General features: G+C 46.3%; 1 protein-coding gene across 15 annotated transcripts in view; it reads left to right on the top strand.

Moving 5' to 3' along the window:
- The window catches only part of LOC144931700 (microtubule-actin cross-linking factor 1-like), a 244,250-nt gene that overhangs the window by 215,565 nt on the left and 10,032 nt on the right, over window positions 1-18,653 (top strand). For 12 of the 15 annotated variants that reach the window (XM_078855898.1, XM_078855897.1, XM_078855893.1 and 9 more), the window contains 19 exons: window positions 513-668; window positions 1,655-1,852; window positions 2,666-2,794; window positions 3,914-4,078; window positions 4,474-4,629; window positions 5,158-5,364; window positions 6,209-6,328; window positions 7,441-7,610; window positions 8,605-8,764; window positions 9,572-9,766; window positions 10,247-10,375; window positions 10,763-10,906; window positions 11,812-12,000; window positions 12,902-13,016; window positions 13,381-13,544; window positions 14,130-14,292; window positions 14,429-14,583; window positions 16,192-16,266; window positions 18,172-18,189. In XM_078855898.1, coding sequence (XP_078712024.1) covers window positions 513-668; window positions 1,655-1,852; window positions 2,666-2,794; window positions 3,914-4,078; window positions 4,474-4,629; window positions 5,158-5,364; window positions 6,209-6,328; window positions 7,441-7,610; window positions 8,605-8,764; window positions 9,572-9,766; window positions 10,247-10,375; window positions 10,763-10,906; window positions 11,812-12,000; window positions 12,902-13,016; window positions 13,381-13,544; window positions 14,130-14,292; window positions 14,429-14,583; window positions 16,192-16,266; window positions 18,172-18,189 — 2,808 coding nt within the window. The remainder of the gene's footprint in view (window positions 1-512; window positions 669-1,654; window positions 1,853-2,665; window positions 2,795-3,913; window positions 4,079-4,473; window positions 4,630-5,157; window positions 5,365-6,208; window positions 6,329-7,440; window positions 7,611-8,604; window positions 8,765-9,571; window positions 9,767-10,246; window positions 10,376-10,762; window positions 10,907-11,811; window positions 12,001-12,901; window positions 13,017-13,380; window positions 13,545-14,129; window positions 14,293-14,428; window positions 14,584-16,191; window positions 16,267-18,171; window positions 18,190-18,653) is intronic. The other 3 variants (XM_078855899.1, XM_078855891.1, XM_078855886.1) reach the window with 1 other exon arrangement.

Genomic DNA, 18,653 nt, shown 5'->3' with positions numbered 1-18,653 from the left:
GAAATGGAATTCCGAATGCTCCCAGCACGCGGAGTAAAACGTCGGCAATCAAGCTGAAAAACACGCGGCACAACCAGAAAATCTCAGTACACCATGAGCACCCTGTACAGGACAACCTCAGAAACTAAACTAGCCCCACTGAACTAAAAAGCTCTTTTTCAGAAGATGCTTATCATGTGGAAATGTATAGCACTCAAATGTTCTTAAAAAGATGTTTCTAATTGTAGAGGGAAAGCCAGAGGACCTGCAGAAAAATCCAAGCGACCAACCAGTGAGAGATATGCAAACTCCAAATATCCAGGCGTCAGGATCAGGATCGATCCCACGACCTCCTGTATACCAGGCGAGGTAGTTAACATCTCGCCACCGTGACGTCCATGTGCTGTAATCCCCCAGCTTGTGCGTCAAGCACTGCAGTGCCGTCCGTGGGGGTCATGATGTGAAGTCCCCCCCCCCCCCCCCGTGTTCCGGAACATTCTATTGACGAGCGTGCGATCCCGCGTGCAATGCAGCACAAGATGGAGGCGGCGCTGCTGGCCCTGGGGCAGTTCCAGCACGCGCTGGACGAGCTGCTCACCTGGCTGGAGCACACCGAGGGCCTCCTGGACGAGCAGAAACCCGTCGCCAACGAGCCCAAGGCCATCGAGATCGAGCTGGCCAAGCACCACGTACGCGGAAACGCTTTGACACGCACACGCCCGGCGGGTCGGCAGCCTGGGGCTCCGACGCCACGTGCGGCTCTTTAAGCAACCGCTTCGTGACGTTGTTCACGTGCTTTGCGGCTCTTGAAATATTGCAGGGTTTTTTTTTTTTGGACCTAATTCGAAAAAATGCATCCTCTTGTTATTTTGGTTGCCACAACCCCTGCACGTGCCCAAACCCCCCCCCCTCACTTTCAGGCCTCGTTTAACCCCCTTTCACCGTCGCCCGGATATATTTCGAATCGGTAAACGTTTGGGAGCGGAGTTGTCTTTCCCAGGATTTTACGTGCTCTCCGTCATCATCACCTTCTCAAGTTTAAATGACAAGAGTGCCTACTGATGGATTGTCTTCGTTTTTTTTTATCCAAGAGCCCGTTGAGATAGGAAGTATTTTTTGCGAGCGAGAGATGGATTAAAATACGTGCATCGTACAGCAAACGGGTTCCATGGGATAAACAATTTAAAATGCAGAAATTAAACAAGTAAGGCCAAAAGACTGAAAGAGAACGTGCAGAAAAACAAAAAACTGGTTCCAAGTGAAAATAAAGACAAGTTAATGTCAAAATCAAAACACAGAACAAATAGAAATGCGTCATTTTTTTTAAAGCAATTTAAAATACAATAGAGATATGAATGAATTTTGGGTCATTTAGTGTTAGTATAAATGTGCGCAAAACGTCCCGAAATTCAAAGTCACTGTCATATTCCTTTCGCGTAGTCTATCAGACAGCTCACGTCAATGCAACGCCAAACTTTGGCCAGCTTATCAGAAGACGGCCTCCACGATGCAGCTACGCAAGTGACTCCGCCGTGGCGCACGTCACACCGATGTCCCCGTAGTAGTAGACACTTGCATTTGGCTCGGATCCTGCGCTCGACGCGGCCCCCGACGACGCCCGAGCGACTCCCCGCGCTTGCCGTGGTCCTCCCCACTCTCCCCACCGCCCCCGCAGGTGCTGCGTAACGACGTGCTGGCACACCAGTCGACGGTGGGCACGGTGCAGCGCGCCGGCCAGGACCTCGTGCTCTCGAGCTCCGGTGCCGAGGCCAGCGGCCTGCAGGGTCGGCTCGACGACCTCGCCGCGCGCTGGGAGAGCGTGCTGAGCTGCACCGAGCAGCGGCAGGCCCAGCTGGAGGGCTCCCTGCGCAAGGTACGCGCAACCTGCCCGAGACGCCGTTATCGGGTCCTCACTGCGTGTTAACCCTTTCCCCAGTCCGATGACGGAACGGGCGTGTACATCATCAAAACGAAACCGGAAGAAAAACTAAACAAAAATAGGTTTATCAGTACCGAGGCTTTTCACAAGGCCATGCGGGAGGGTCGTGTGGTGCAGTTTGGTGCCATCTATCGTAGAGTGCGGTTGTGTCACTACAGTTCTCTGCGGTGAGTACAGTGTCTTTAAGAACAACGGTGCTATGCCTCTCTAAATACAATTAACGCCGAGCCGCTTGCACTTTGCGAGATTCAGAGGTGAATGGGACCCACCCTGCAACTTGAAGACTTCTCGAAACGGGAAAGGGGTTAACCGCCACACTGCAGGTCTTTTAAATCTAGATTGAAAATACATTTCTTTAGAACTGATTTTTGTGTTTAGTTTGTTGTTTCGCCGCACCTCTCGATTAGCATGGCTGGCTACGTACGGTGCGAAAGACGTTCAACGTACATACTCACGCGTAGGTCACAGCGCATTCTCACGTCGTGAGAATTTTATTGTTTTATACTTTTATTATTTTATTATTTCCCTTCTACGTGACTTTACCGAAAGAACCAAGAATAGGAGGGGGGAAGGTTAATATTTCCATGCCTTACAGATGGTCTTTTAAACCACAATTAGACTTGAACCCTCTTTAACTGGTAAGTTAGAATAAAAATGGTCCACTTCATAATGACTGATGCAATTGCAGGTGTGACATTGCCAACAGAGTGATGATGACTTTGCACGCACGTTGCTTCTCGCCTACAGGCCCAGGGCTTTCAGGGTGAGATGGATGGGCTCCTGCAGTGGCTGTCCGACATGGAGAACCAGCTGAGTGACACGAAGCCGGTCGGGGGCCTTCCCGAGACTGCCAAGGAGCAGCTCAGTACTCACATGGTACACCTACCGACATCCATGCCCCCACCGCCATCACGGCCCAATCGCGGTGCCGCCCCCCCCCCGCCCCCCCGTCCTCTTTATCATTAAGTTGTATTGAAATTCTGTACCGCCGCCCCAATATGTCATAATCGGAATCTTTATTTTATGCTGGAGGTATCCGATGAGCTAGAAAGCTCTCTTTCACGGATGTCCAGTAGGGGTGGGTTAGAAATATGAAATAAATAAGAATAGGTTTTTACCCTTTGTGGCAATAAAACAGGTGTTTAGATGTTCAAACACCAAATAGATACCCTTTTCAAGGAATCAATCTGATGTGCGTATGAAAATTCCCACAACAACCGATACAAAAATGCGATAGTAGTGCAAGTATTTTATTCTTTTATTTTATTTAACCGGGTAAAGCCCGCGGAGCTCAGCTTATTTTTCAGAAGCGACCTGCCCACAAATGATAGCTCAACGAAGTGGCTTATCCCGTGGACATTTATTGCAGCCAAATAATCTTAAACGCGTGACGTTGATTATAAATTTGGAGGGGAAAAAATGCAAGCGAGGGACTTAACATCTCGCCACCGTACCATCTTTGTCTTGTTATGAGACTATTACATTTCCACCGAGTACCCGCGCAGACAGCGGTGGTACCACGTGGGGTTAGAGAATGGCACAGGAAGGTGACGTTACAGACCTGTTGCTCAAGTCACTTGCATAAATCTCTTTATCCACACTTGATTATACCCTGTTTATATGATTTACAAAGTGCGTTTGTCACGTGTGAAAATAATGTTTTGGTTTAAATGCGCTGAATTAATTGAAACAACGAATGTAGTATGATTAGGCATTCCGTGCTGCCCATTGGTGACTGGTCTGAGACGATTAACAAAAAAAATTCCACACCTCCGATGAGCACGGTTGGCTACGTACCAGTGCGAAAGAAGTTCAACATGCATACATATATACACCTTCATGAATGCAAAGATTAACCCTCGTTAATCACCAGTGGTTACCCGGATTTGAATCTACGTTGACCGCTGTGCTGTTGGCTCGGCGCTCTGAGCCACGCGACACAAAAGTACAATTATGAATTTCTCGTGCCCTCGACATGTTTGTGCCACCCTGCAGGAGATGTGCGAGGAGTACCGGGTCAAGCACGGGCTGTACACCAAGGTGCTGGAGCAGTGTCAGCGGATGCAGAATGAGCAATCTGGTGAACCCACGTTGAAGTACGGCATTCAGGACCTGGAGCACAAGTGGAAGATCGTCGGCAACAAGCTGAACGAGAGAAGGGTGAGCCTCGCATGGCAATGCATCATGGGAAATGATTTTACTTAATGACTGCAATTCAGAGAGTTCACGCATTGATTTATCTACGTAGGCATTTAGTGGAGAAATATTAGCCAGTGAATAAAGGTTAACATTCCTTTAAATGTAAACCTGCAAAAGTAGGCACACGTTTTCTCTTAATTAATGGTTGATGATTAAATAATGAACATTTTTGTAAAAATTATGGTTGAGTGCGTGTTTTGTTTTTAAACTGCAACATTCAACATCCTGTGTTAATTTTCAACATTCAATAACCGTTATATATTTATTTGGACCGAAGAAGGGATGGGATACATTTTGATTGAATATTAACGTGATGATGTCTGTCGGTTTTCTTGATGCGTAATTATTGTGGGCAGGCCAAGTTGGAGACCGCTCTGAAAACGGCGATTGAATTCCACAACTCTCTGCAAGATTTCATCGGCTGGCTGACGCAGATGGAGAACAATCTGAACACACTATCGCCAGCCAGCCTCATCCTGGACTCTGTTCTGTTTCAGATCGATGAGCATAAGGTAATCCACTTGGTATTTTACCGCGCCAACGTTACCGTTCTACATTAAACAGCTAATGCAGTGGCGAGGTGCCCCTGTGTATATGTGTTATCTTAACAAAACCTCATTTGTTTACCATAAAGACCAAAATCAGTCTATGCATAGCTTGGGATGTTATTAATATTGCTTTTTATGTTTTATTAAACACAAACTCTCTATATAAAAAGCAATATGAGGTGGAACACCACAGTTTAAACAACTGAAAATGTACATGCCAATTCTGGAACATACAATCCAAGGCCACATTATTTGCCGTGCGACTGCCTGACACTTAATGTTTCTGCGCGGCATTGACACTCTGATAACTACAGTGTCAGCATTGCTTTGCCAGATGTTCCCTTCTTTAGCTTAGAGTGTATATCCGCCCACGTTAATTCACAGTGTTCGCGATTTTCAGTGTACACGAATAACGCCGGTCGATGCGACGAACCGAGCGCTGACGATTCGCGTTAAAAACTTTGCACCTCGGGGTGGTGGGGGGGGGAGCAGATGCTCGCGAACGAAGTGAACACGCACCGTGAGCAGATCATCGAGCTGGACAAGACGGGCACGCACCTCAAGTACTTCAGCCAGAAGCAGGACGTGGCGCTCATCAAGAACCTGCTGCTGAGCGTGCAGGCGCGCTGGGAGCACATCATGCAATCCACGCTGGAGCGTGGCCGCTCGCTCGATGACGCTCGCAAGCGAGCCAAGCAGGTTCGCGTCACATGCGGCAACATGCTTGGCGGCGCAGTAACGCGCGCCGCTCGTCCTGGACAAAGATGGGCGGGCGGGGGGGGGGGGGGACTCTGTGTGTTCTTGGTCCCCTCCTGATGCGTGTGCCGCTCCGGAATTTCCAGGGGGGGCGATTTCTGCCGATAATAATGCGGGTTTGATATTTTGCTACCGAGGTAGACATTGGCCTTTGTGCGGCCGTACGGCTCTCTGATGTGTTAATGGCTTGTACCGCGTGTTGTTCTGTGCAATGTCTTGTGTTTTGCCCCACGTGATGGGAGATTCTTTACGAACTTCATAACCTGAAGAAACAGTGCTGCTGCATGTCCGGCCATCATGAACACAACACGCTTCACAACCGGAAAAACACATCAGAGAGCAACTAGATAGTTATTGATGATAGCGCATCCGTTTTCTATCAAAGACATTGCCATATATCAAAATAAGTAAATAAATCGACATCCATTTTTCTATATTGAAATGAAATGTTATATAGTGTGTCAGCCTAAGAGCTTTCGAGACCAATATTGTTCATCAATATTTGTTTCAACAAATAAAATACTGCTCAAATGCAACAAGCTATTGTAAAAAGCACTCTGTGTGCATAATGTGGCCCTATTCAACACAAAAAAATTGCAACGATAATAATTAAAAAACATAGCTTTTAATTGTAGGCCCTCCATCCCTTCTAAGTCCTCTCAATGTGATCACCTTATTTTGTGCAGTGTTTTGAAATGAGCTCACATTTGAGCGTTTTAGAAATCCCAAATGTATGTTTCTGTGTTCACACTGTTTAAGTATTACTGTTGGGTTGTGTTTTTTTCAGTTCCACGAGTCCTGGACTAAACTTATGGACTGGCTGGAGGGGGCAGAGAAAGGACTCGACCATGAGCTGGACTGTGGCAACGACCCGGAGCGGATTAAACTCATGCTTGGCCGGCACAAGGCACGTCAATTATTATTTATTGTTTTTTATTTATATACAATGTATAGTAGCCAGACAATATTCTGGCCAGGTGGCTCGGCAATTGAGTGAACAACTCGGAAGGTTTACGAGTTAAAATCCTGTGTGGAGGTTGACTCAAGCCATCATCCCTCCAAAGTCAATAAAATGTAGACCACTTAATGGGGAGGTTAAGAGTGGTTGTACAATGGACAGACTCGCACTCACTGAAGCATTACTGGTTAAATAAGTAAATTATTCAGGTCAATGTATGCCAATATCAAGCAGTCAAAGTGTCAGACACTCAAAACAGGGTGGTTGTTCATCCGCGTTGAAATCCCTGAACCATTGGTGGAAATTCCACATTCCCATGCTAGGGGCCAATCTATGCACGTAATTATTAAAACATATTTAATTACTTTTAAAAGTCGAACATTGAGGGATGCTGCTTAGGTAAAATGGTTAACGCAAATTCGACTCACAATACAAAAAGTTGCAGCAGTTGAAACTGGAAAATGTTATCAAATGTTTCTTAATTTTTCCCAGCATCATGAACGTGTACACCACAACTAGACGATTGGCAAATCACTTGTGGCGTACCCCCACTTTTTCCAAGACACATTTGCCAGCATGGAAGAGTAGGCCAAATATCCAGTAGAAACATCGCCACGAAGGAGTCAAAAGTGGCCGTGCTTGGTTCTGGCCACCCACCCCTTCGTATGCCGTGCCGGCCTTCATAGGTGCTCGCTAATAGCACTTGCTCCTGATGTCTGTTAAGGCTTCACAATAAAGGTTTTTGAGATAGATCGTGTATATATAAATGTGTCGTTAACCCACCACCACCCGACAGCCAATTAGAAAGGTTTGTCGCGTGAACAAAACGTGCCAATTAGCTATTACTTCAGCAAATCGGTGTGATGGCGAGTAAACCCCACAAACATTTACAATTTGAGTACGAAGTTTCGCCTGCATTTACAACCAGCTTCATCAGGCCATTTGCAAGACGAGAAAATGTGTTAAGTTGACTAACCTCTACAGGGGATGATACTCCTCCGTCAAGACTATAACATGTCATATTTGTCTTTGTGGTCTCCCCCCCCCACCGACTCCCACAGGACATACAAAAATCCCTGGGAGCCAAGCAGCCCATTTACGACTCAACAACGCGCACCGGCCGCACGCTCAAGGAGCGCGCCACGCTGGTGGACGACGACCAGCGGCTCGACAACATGCTGAGCGAGCTGCGTGACAAGTGGGATACGATCTGTGGCAAGTCCGTCGAGAGGTAATGTGGGCAGCGCGGAAATTGCGACCATTCGTACCGCCCCCCCCCCCCCCCACTCGAGATTCAACGAATTATCCTCGGGAGTGGTGTCGCCATTCGAGTCAAGAGTCGATTCTATTTTGTTGTTGTCGCTGTGGTGTATGTATGCATTTAACTTTTTTTGCACTGTACGTAGCCAAATTGCTAATTCGATGGTGCGGGGAATCGGTGTACGTGGAATATCGAGTGGCTGCAGTTGTTATTTAAGCCAGCGGCATGCGATGCATTTTCCAAGTTTGAGGAGTTAATCGCAAGATACACAATTGGGAAAAGACACAAAATAACACTGCCCATTGACCAGCAGATGAAAGCCATTTGCAGGCCGGTGCTCCGTATACCTTGTGCCGCACGGGGACAGGTGCCACTGGGGTTCCCTTAGCGAGACTAGAGCAGGGCATTGGATTGGTCGAGATGAGATGGAGGGTAAGTAGTTTTGAGTTGCTGAGGCTTTTAAGCAAGTGCCATATGAATGTATATTCTCTTATACAAATCTCTAATAATATAATCGATGTTTAATTGCATCATTTGATACAAGTGTTGTGAGTCTCAGAATCGATGAATCTGACATTGCAGTATGCCTGAATAGGTAGCATTAACAACCACATCAAAGTAAATGTCTAGTGGAACTTACATGAATAACTAGCTTAATCCATCAACAATAATACATGTTTACAGTTGTGTTCCTTTTTAATGTTAGTTTTTTTACATGCATGTTTAAATCCTGTAATTTAGTTGTTTGTATGGTAATCATTTTATGTATCGATGGGTACAGTCCAACTCCCATATCGATGCAGTTCATCGCGTTATTCTCAGCACTGGGTTTCAAAAGCGACGCAATAAATCTTTGTTCCTCCTCCTGCAGTTGTTCACCCCTGCATGGTGGCACCGGTGGCGATTGCCCTATACCCGCCTAACACCCGTTCTGTTTTACTCGTGTGTGTGTGTGTACGCGCAGGCAGCACAAGCTGGAGGAGGCTCTGCTCTTCTCCGGCCAGTTTGCCGAGGCGCTGCAGGTGCTCATTGACTGGCTGTACAAGGTGGAGCCTCACCTGGCTGAGGACCAGCCGGTGCATGGCGACGTAGCGCTCGTTATGACGCTCATCGACGCCCACAAGGTGCGTGCATTCAAAACGTAACTAAACTAAAAAAAAAATCAGAAGCAACCTGGCTGTCATAAATGATAGCTCAATGAAGTGGCTTATCGCCTGGAAATTTATAGCAGCCAGATACTCCAAGCGCACATTGAGTCCAAATAAGGAAAAGGGAAAAACCTGGAGGACCCGGAGAAAATTTCACACGGCCACAGAGCGAGGATGCAAACTCCAAATATACAGGCATCAGGGTTGGGATCGCCCCAGGACCTCCTGCATATCAGACGAGGTAGTTAACATCTCACCACCATGGCACCCCAGAATGAATGGATGTTCCAATGAAGGCATATTCCCTGTGTAGCATATGCAGACTGTTGGGACGAGTGCCGTTAGCGAGCAACTATGAAGGCCAGCACAGTGCACAAGAGGGGTGCGGGGGGGGGGGGCAGTGTGACCTGCACCAAGCCCGGCTGCCTTTGGCTTTCCAGTCCTATTGTTTGCACAGAACACCATGCTGTACCGGCATGGCGCACGAGGAGGTGGGTGGCCAGCACCATGCTCGACCGCCTTTGTCTCCACAGTGGCAATGTTTACACAGCGCAGCAGGCACTTATTTGAGGCTGAGTCGACCTCGGGGATGTCCGGGACAGGTTCAGATAATCACCTCTTGTTGGCCATGAGAGCGAATCGAACTCGAGTCATCGGTTTCATAGCGCAGCGCGCTAACCCCTGCGCTACCGCTCCCGACATACAAATGCGCACGTGCAGGAATACTTATGTAAATGCGCGCGCCTGTGTGTTTCTCCCTCCCTCTCTCTCTCTCTCTCGCAGGTGTTCCAAAGGGAGCTGGGCAAGCGTGCGAGCAGCGTGAACGCCCTGAAGCGCTCGGCACGCGACCTCCTGGACAGCAGCAAGAGCGACGCGTCGTGGGTGCGTGCCCAGATGGCGGAGCTGAGCGCGCGCTGGGACACGGTCTGCAAGCTCTCGGTCAGCAAGCAGGCTCGCCTGGACGACGCGCTCAAGCAGGTGCGTGACGGGCCATGCGGCGCGCGATCCACCCCGCCTCCGCGCAAGCGCGCCGTCCCGCGCATTCGCGACTCGGTGATTCGACTAGGTCAGGGGTCGGCAACCTACGGCTCCGGAGCCGCATGCGGCTCTTTACGGGCTGCTTCTTGACGATATGTACGTATGTACAGTATGTACTCAGATGCATTGCGGCTCTTGAAATACTGAATTTTTCTACCGAATTGGAAAGAAATGGCTCTTCTTGTTATTTTGGTTGCCGACCCCTGGACTAGGTCATCCGATTGGCATGTTGCAGGTCACATGTGCTGGGGTAAAGTACGGGCGGCACTTGCACGTCTTCAACGATATCTGGCCAGCATAGACGAGTAGGCCAACGTGTACCCTCGAGCTGCCTGTAACGGGAGGCCCGTCCACCAGCAGGGGCAGGCCCTGTGGGCGTGGCATGATGGTAACCAAACGAGCGTGTGTCTGTGTGTTAAGGCGGAGGTGTTCCGGACACTCGTGCAAAGCATCATGGATGTTCTGGCGGAGGCTGAGAAGACGCTGCGGTTCCACGGGACGCTGCCCGATGACGAGGACTCCCTGAGGCTCCTTATCTCCCAACACAAGGTGCTCAACAGCGTAGTAGTTGCAATTGACATCAGCAAACATTGTTCTCCAGTCGCCTACAATTACTTTTAACCCCTCAAATGATCTATTATAACGTTCCCGTCAGTGCTCGTTTGAGTAGGAGAATGCTTTGGGTTGTTGCAATATTTTAGAATGCATGAATAGGATAGATATAAAGTATACATGAACATGACCATGATTTAGTAGCAATTGTTATGCATATCAGCTGATTTGTGTTGTATGAAATATTATTTACAAATCATTAATTGTTTATGGTTATTTTATAATGCACTGCTTCATGAAGACCTTGCCACACCATGTGCATTTTCTTTCATGCACACAAACATGCTAGTCTTGATTGGCCGTGGCGGTCGGGGATTTTTGTAGGAGTTCACGGAGAGGCTGGAAGCTCAGCGCTCGGAGGTGATCAGGGCCGTCTCCATGGGAGAAGCCATCCTGGCAGTCTGCCACCCGGACTCTGCATCCGCCATAAAGCAGTGGATCAACATCATTCGCACCCGCTTTGAGGAGGTGAGACAGTGTCTCTGTACGGTGCGTGACGACTTGTAGTTCATTGACTTTTATTATCAACAGGGATTAATTTCTCGCCCGAATATGTTCCGGGTCGCTGATACGCTGGAGTGAGCACGAGGAGTCGTCACGGATGCAATGAGACGTGTACTGGGTGTGTTCTGCGAGTTGCGGAAATATTTTCTCGAGTTGCTGACCTGAACAGACACGGTGGAAATTAAGCCCTGGTTATAGTTTCTTTAGAACAGTTTTTAGTGTTTAGTTTGTTGTCCTTCCCCCACACCTCCGATTAGCAAGATTGGCTACGTACGTTGTGAAAGAAGTTCAACATGCATACACAGTACATTCCCAGACAACATATTCTCTCTGATATTACACACATTTAGGGTTATGAATATGAACGGCTGGCCATGCCATTTTCTGGTCACTGCTGCTTTGCTTGTGACGGTATATCCCCTAATTGGATTGGCTAACAAGCAGCATTTATTTATTTTAGTCAGTCAGCTTGTCTAATTTGAGTCAATTGAATACGTAGGCTTTCGCGACCAATATTATTCACAATAAAGGTTTTTGGGTTAGATCGCGCAAGTATAAATGTGTCGTAACCCTGCACCATTTGACAGCCAATTAGTAAGGGATTTGTCACGTAAACAAAACGCCAAATAGTTACTACTTCAGCTCACCGGTGTGTTGGAGAGTAAATCCACAACATTTACAATTTGAGTGCGACGGTCTTTGGTGGGCAGCCCTGTTCATCATCGTGATCGATAGTTTTCGTCTACTTGTAGTAATCGCTGACTGTCTGACATAACAAAAAAAAACCCCACTTAAATTTATTAACATTCTCGTCGCAAATGTCGTGAACGCGCTGGGTTGTCACTCACTTGGGGTGACGTGGGCCGCAGGTGATGACGTGGGCCCGGCAGCACCAGACGCGGCTGGAGGCCGCCCTCTCTGAGCTCGTGTCCAACTCGCAGCTTCTCGAGGAGATGCTCGCCTGGCTGCAGAAAGCGCAGGAGATGCTGGCGCAGAGAGACCAGGAGACCCTCCCTGAGCAGATCGAGTCTCTGCACTACCTCATCTCGGAGCACCAGGTCTGCCGCACGCACCCATCGCGTAGCATTTACTCGCGTGTTCTTCCAGGTGGAAGCAGTGATAACAAAACAAAAATCTTGTGAAATTTCGATTTAAAGCTTTCGTGACTGCAGGGATTCATCTTCTTGGTTCTTTCGGTTAAGTCACGTAGAATGGAAATAATAAAATAATAAAAATAAAACATAATAAAATGCTGCTAATCCTGCATAATGCACGGGCATAATGACTTTAAACCCCTCGCCAAACCTCCTACGCATTTCACAAGTAGTACTAATCGCATTTCTGCATTTCCCATAAATATGCTAAATTCCTCTTGATATGCAAATTATTTTGTTAAGGCGCTCTTCGCCCCTCCATCCCAGCTTAAATAGTCGCTCCAAGCCTGGGGCGTGTCATTCAGACTCTGTCTGTTTTTCACCTGAGGACGGCTGCTTGCGTTGTGGCCAAAACGTCGTGAGAATTATTTTGTTATGTTTTATTTTTATTATTTTATTATTTCCATTCTACGTGACTTTACCGAAAGAACCAAGAAGAAGAAAAATCTTGTGATAACTTCGCTGCTGTGAAAATGTTAACTTTGCTTACGCTCATAATCGTTCTTACCGAGAATTGCAGCGGCTGGCACAAGCACCGATGCACCTAGCATGGGGTGTTTGCCCGATAAATTCGAAATGTGAAAATGGAGGAACCTATGTTGATAGAGGAGTTACTGTCGGTTTGAAAGGGTTGAACTCGAACATTTACATTTTTTATTTGATTGCAGTGCCATTTCTGTTAAATTATTTTAAAAAATGTTTGCTCAAGCAACTGTATTTATATCACGTTATAGAAAAAAAATGTTTGCTTGATTGTATGTATTCACATAAATATAAATACGTTAATTGGTACTGTCTTCTGTAGGGCTTTATGGAGGAGATGATGAGCAAGCAGCCAGAAATGGAGCAGATGACAAAGTCTTACAAGCGCAAACCTTCAGAATCTCATGCACTGTTCGACAGAACTCGTGGGAGTACTCGTAAGTACACAACTCATTCAACGCCGGGATTATTCTATTGAGATTCAAACAAAAGAAGAAGAAAACGAATTGTGCGTTCACGTGTCGATGACGTGACGGCATGATGCCGGATGCGACACGTTGTCTGTACCCTGCCAAGCCATCCCCTTGCCCCCCACAGTTGCCAGAACAGAAATGCCGAGCACATGGACATCCCCTTACTTCACCACACGCCTCGTAGTACTGAGTCCTTGAGCTGCAGCGAAGCAACGATTATGCCGATTAGGCGTCCTGACGTCTGATACGGCTGTTGTTCCACAATTGCGCCAAGGGAAAAACAAACACAAAAAAACGTGCGGTTGCAACCGCGTTGTGATCCCTGCAGGAAAGCGTGGAGGGCCCCAGTCGACCGCTCCAGCGTCGCCCTCCCAGCCCCTGGAGACCAAGAACCCCCGCATCACGCTGCTCTTCAACCGTTGGCGGCAGGTCTGGCTCGTGGCGCTGGAGAGGCAGCGGAAGCTGCAGGACGCGCTGGAGAGACTCCAGGAGGTGAGGGGGCTCCCTTTGATATTCGCTGGCTTTTGCTGTGGGTGGAACGGTTACGCCCACTAAGATTGGGTTAAGAACGTGGAATATTGTGAGGCGATGGTCTCGGCCCCGCTTTGCCAATGGCTGTGCAAGATACCGTCGCTGTGGATTTGGTCAAGCGCTTACTTGGGCTCAATTCCAGCTCCGTGCAATCAAATACCGGTTTGAATGTTGTGCAGTGCAATGCCCCTCACTCTCGCATGCAGGGCAAGTGGGAAGTACTGCCGTCTTCTCGTTGGACTGAGTCACTTGAAAGGCTTTTGGAGGTCGCTCTGTAATATCCAGTTCCACTGTCCGTTCTCCAACACAGAGGGTTGCATTGCTCTGTGAGAGATCTAAACGGATACTTTGTATCGTAACGGCACCAACAGCACGATGGGGATAATAATGTGAAAATATCACCAAAAGAAACCAAACATGAAATATTGAAATGTCTATTTCACGAGATCAATATGTAAAAAAACACATACTTGTACATTGTAGGTTTAATTGCCGACTCGTTTGATTGTTGAGCCTCATGTCCCTGTTTTGCGTTTCTGACAACAGCTGAAGGAGTTTGAAAACTTTGACTTTGACGTCTGGCGGAAGCGGTACATGCAGTGGATGAACCACAAAAAGTCCCGTGTCATGGACTTTTTCCGAAGAATGGATAAAGATCAAGACGGCAAGATTACCCGACAAGAATTCATCGATGGAATCCTGTCCTCCAGTGAGCATCGTTTGTACTTGTTCAATCTGAAAACATCTGTATTTCTGCGAGAAATTACATTTCAACTGTATTCGCAGTCTATAAAATGACACAACTCATAATTGACAGCATCTGTGTTTTTTTTATATTTCTCCAGGGTTTCCAACCAATCGGCTGGAAATGACAGCAGTGGCAGATATCTTTGACAGGGATGGCGATGGCTACATCGACTATTATGAGTTCATTGCTGCCTTGCATCCGAACAAAGATGCTTACAGGCCCATCACCGATGCAGACAAGATTGAGGATGAGGTACAATCATGCTGACACGGCTGCAGCAGTGTGTGTTGCATCTCATTATACTGAATGCAGCTGGGCAGGCTTGTGGTTAGCACACTTGCTATCGGGATAGATTGAATGGGGTTGACATTTAATTTCTTACGTCCACCTAGCAATAGTATGGGACATGATTTAACGACATTAGTTGCTGTGAAATTGGTATTCTGAAGCCAGTGACATGTCTTGTAAGAATGGGCTGTTGTATACAATATTGAAAAATCAAATTGCCAATTGTTATTATTCACTTCACTGTGCAAATGTATAAATGTATCTCACTGAACTTTATGAAAGATGTATTTTACATGAAAACAACTTTGGACATTTGAATGCAATTGACATACCAGTCCCATAGTTATCACATCCCACTTTATGATATATATTTATTTCTTATTGCATGTATGTATGTTGAACGTCTTTCGCGTTATAGGTGTGCAACTCGCATGGTAGTGTAGAGGGTATTCTTTTATAGAACCAGAGGGCAGACGTTTATAATTTTGAAGGCTTGTAATTATTCGTCCCCTCATGATTCCATGTGAGGTGTCTCGAAATTACTCACACTGACACGGAGAAACAGGTCACCTGCTTACACTTTATTAATCCCTCTCTCGCACCCGTTGTAGGCACTCCTATGACTGCCTTCCACTGTCACCACACACTCTGCTTCTCCTACTACCCGCTCTCATCTACTCCGCACCTCACCTCCTCTGCATCTCACCTACTGTCTCCTATCTCACCTCTGCCCTCTCCTACACTGCCCCGTACCCACTCACACGTCTGCCCCGGGCGGGGGGTTCAGCCAACACAGAGCAGCGAGGTCCCGTTGGCGACTCGAGCGACAGCCACAAGATGTCTTCTCTCTTGGTCCCCGAACAACTCAACTTTGATTCTAGATTTGAAGCTTTTGTGACTGCAAGGATTCATACTCTTAGGTTTTTTTTTTCGGTAAAGTCACGTAGGTAAAAGAATAATAATAATAAAGTAAAATAATAATAAATGAAAATAACAAAATCAAATCATTCTTTTAGATATTGTATTATTTATTTTATAATTTTTTGCCTACGTGACTTTACCGAAAAAAAAAACCTAAGAGTATGAACTCAACTTTGCTCACACACGCTCCCGCTTATATACCCCTCCTCCTCATTCCGAGTCCTCACGTGCTCCCCACTTGAGCTGTCGCCACCACGTCGCCTCTTGCACTCATTAATCCCTAATCATCGCCCCCATCTCCCGTCTCTCCGGCGCAAACCTCCTGCCCCAAAGCGCACACCTGCTCGTCCTCGATTGCACCCGCTCAACTGCGCGCATCTCTACTCTACACATGCATTGTCATTATCCTGAATTATGAATTTGATTGAAGAATTGGTTGTTATTTTTACCAACATCATGGTGATTTTTTAGCTGCATGTGAACCAATTACAACACGAACGATTGACAATAATGATTCAGTTTAATGTCGGCTTTTTTTCTGGACAATAAGGATTCTTACAGGCACGATTCGATGAATTATTAGAAGCATGATAATCTATTATTACCCAGGAATAGTGCGTGATCTGACGTACAACTGTCTTGGCCTTGCAGGTCACCAGACAGGTTGCTGCCTGCAAGTGTACCAGGAGATTCCAGGTGGAGCAGATTGGTGAAAACAAGTACCGAGTGAGTTTTGATGTTTTTTAACTTAAATATTTTTTCGTGCGAGCCAGAAAATACGTAAATGTTTCCAATCTCATTGGTCGGGGGAATACATTGATTTGCATGGCGAGAATCTATTTCCATCGGCATGCATAACACAAGTAGAACTGTTTTTTATCTGATTATTTTTTTCATATGCTATAATCATACCTAAACTTTTGCATTGCTTTTGTATAACAAAAACATGATCAAAAGTGAATATCTTTATTTAAACCTTTTTTTACAATGGGGGATATCTTTCAAAGTTGTCGGCTTAACATTTTCACTGCTTTCATTTGATTATTGCTATCGCCCTCATTAACATGTGAGGCACTCAGGAGTCTGTATTTCATGGTTCATATTTGCAGCTTGCTATTTAAAAAGAATGGGCATCTGTCAGGCGGGATGTAACCCAATCCTACCTTTTACAGGAATATGTTTTGGCTAACACATTACAGTGATTTCATGTCGGAGCTTGTTTGGGAATGTGGTAATTTTACATTGGCAGCCTCACTTTGAAAGTGTCAACATATGTATCTTATTTGAACAAACCCAGCAAAACGTCGTATTAAAATTGTAAATGTTGTGGATTTACTCTCTGTAGTAGTAACTAATTGGCGCTTTGTTTCCCGTGACAAACCTTACCGGCTGTGTCGGGTGGTGGAGGGTTACGGCACGTTTATACTTACGCAATATAACCCAAAAACCTTTATCATGAATAATATTGGTCGCGAAAGCCTACGTGTTAAACTGGACAAACCCCTTGGGATTATGTACGGCAACTCCATTTATCGCCTTGGCAATTGGATCGTGAGCGACTGCATTTTGGCATTCAAACTCCGTGGCACTGATCTACAAAGCCCAAGTCACCTGATCAAACGGCTGTTGCTGAATGCACCCACAGTTTGAGAGAGCCCTTTGTTAAAAGCTGTCACAGCCGTGTGATGCGCCTATGGAGAAACAAAATAAAAGCGCTCTCGCTATGCACACACGGCATGGCGCGAAGTGACACAAAGTGACACAGAGCAGTGCTGAGTGACGGCGGGATGAGCGAGGATTTTGTGAAAGGGCTTCTTGTCCTCCAGCTTTCGCCGTTTTGTCGTCTTCGTACCCCCACCTCTGTTTTGCCCCCATCAGCCAAATTTTCTCTCTGCTATTTTTTTGTGTGGCTTCTCTCCCCGATTTGCCAAGCCCAGCACCTCCGAGACCCTGACCCCCGTGTGTGTGATGGTGTGCATGCCGGCCAGTGGCCTTCCACCGTTGAGAGGAAGGTAGAGCGAGGAGGTTTTTATTTGGCCAGTAGGGTGAGCACATCGTAGAGCTCTGTGTTGCCGATGAGACCGTCGTCGTATGGAACATTTAGAAGCCCCTAGGTGGTGCCGGTGAACTCTTTCATGAACTCACGTAGCGACGTTAAAATGCACTTCCTTGTATTTTACCAATACTAAATCTGGCACGTGTTAACATTCTATGCAGCACAGCTCTCCGATTGTTTTTTTTGCCGGTCTGTACCACGTGTTGTTCACTCCGTGTGCTTGGAGCTTTTTTCTAAATTCCTGAAGAAGCTCCCTGCACTTGGATCGAAACGTCAGACATCATGCTGAACAGCACGGCGTGTACAACCCAAAAATATCAGAGAGCCATGTAGCCAATCTTCATAGAATTATATATCACATTTTATGTGTTACATTTCAAGTGAAATTCAATTGAAGAGTACCGTTGTCTTGTTCTACAAAACACAGTATTGGTAAAGTAAAGGTGGTGCATTAAGAAGCTTGCTGGGCATTTTGCCCATGCCTTGTAGCTTTGTGTGTTGCTCTTTTAACAATTTTTTTCTTTATTTTGGTTTTTTTCTTCTCTGTGTCTTTCTCTTCTTTCCTTGGTGTGTAGTTCTACCTTGGGAATCAGGTACTGAGGGTTTGTGTTTGGCCATGCGCTGCTTGTGGTGATCATTGCTTCTCATCAATGGTTTTTCTCTGAATATCATTTTTAATATATTTCTCCCACTTTTGCTTGTGCATGAATATGGTTCTTTAAAAAGTCTGCAGTTGGTTGGGGGGGGGGGGGAGCTGGTTGCAGGAATCACACAATAAAATATAATTATGACAAATTAATGTGAGATTTTCAAACAAAACAGGAAAAATTGAGACGCAAGATGTTTATCCACATTTCAAAAGACGTCTCCCATGTGCTGTGGACTTTTTAAAGTTTAACCTCAATTTGTGGTTTGAAAAAAAAAAATCTTGTTGTGCTTCGTCCTTCAGAGGAGTTTCAGATTGTATGAATGCACCGAGTGAATTGCGCATGAACAGCGAACCGTGCATATTTCATGTCAGTCATACTTAACACCAAATTTTAACCTCAGATTGAAA

The sequence above is a fragment of the Lampetra fluviatilis genome, chromosome 4 (genome assembly GCF_964198595.1).
Source record: "Lampetra fluviatilis chromosome 4, kcLamFluv1.1, whole genome shotgun sequence".
Taxonomy (NCBI): Eukaryota; Metazoa; Chordata; class Hyperoartia; order Petromyzontiformes; family Petromyzontidae; genus Lampetra; species Lampetra fluviatilis.
This window is presented reverse-complemented; position numbering and strand designations above follow the sequence as displayed.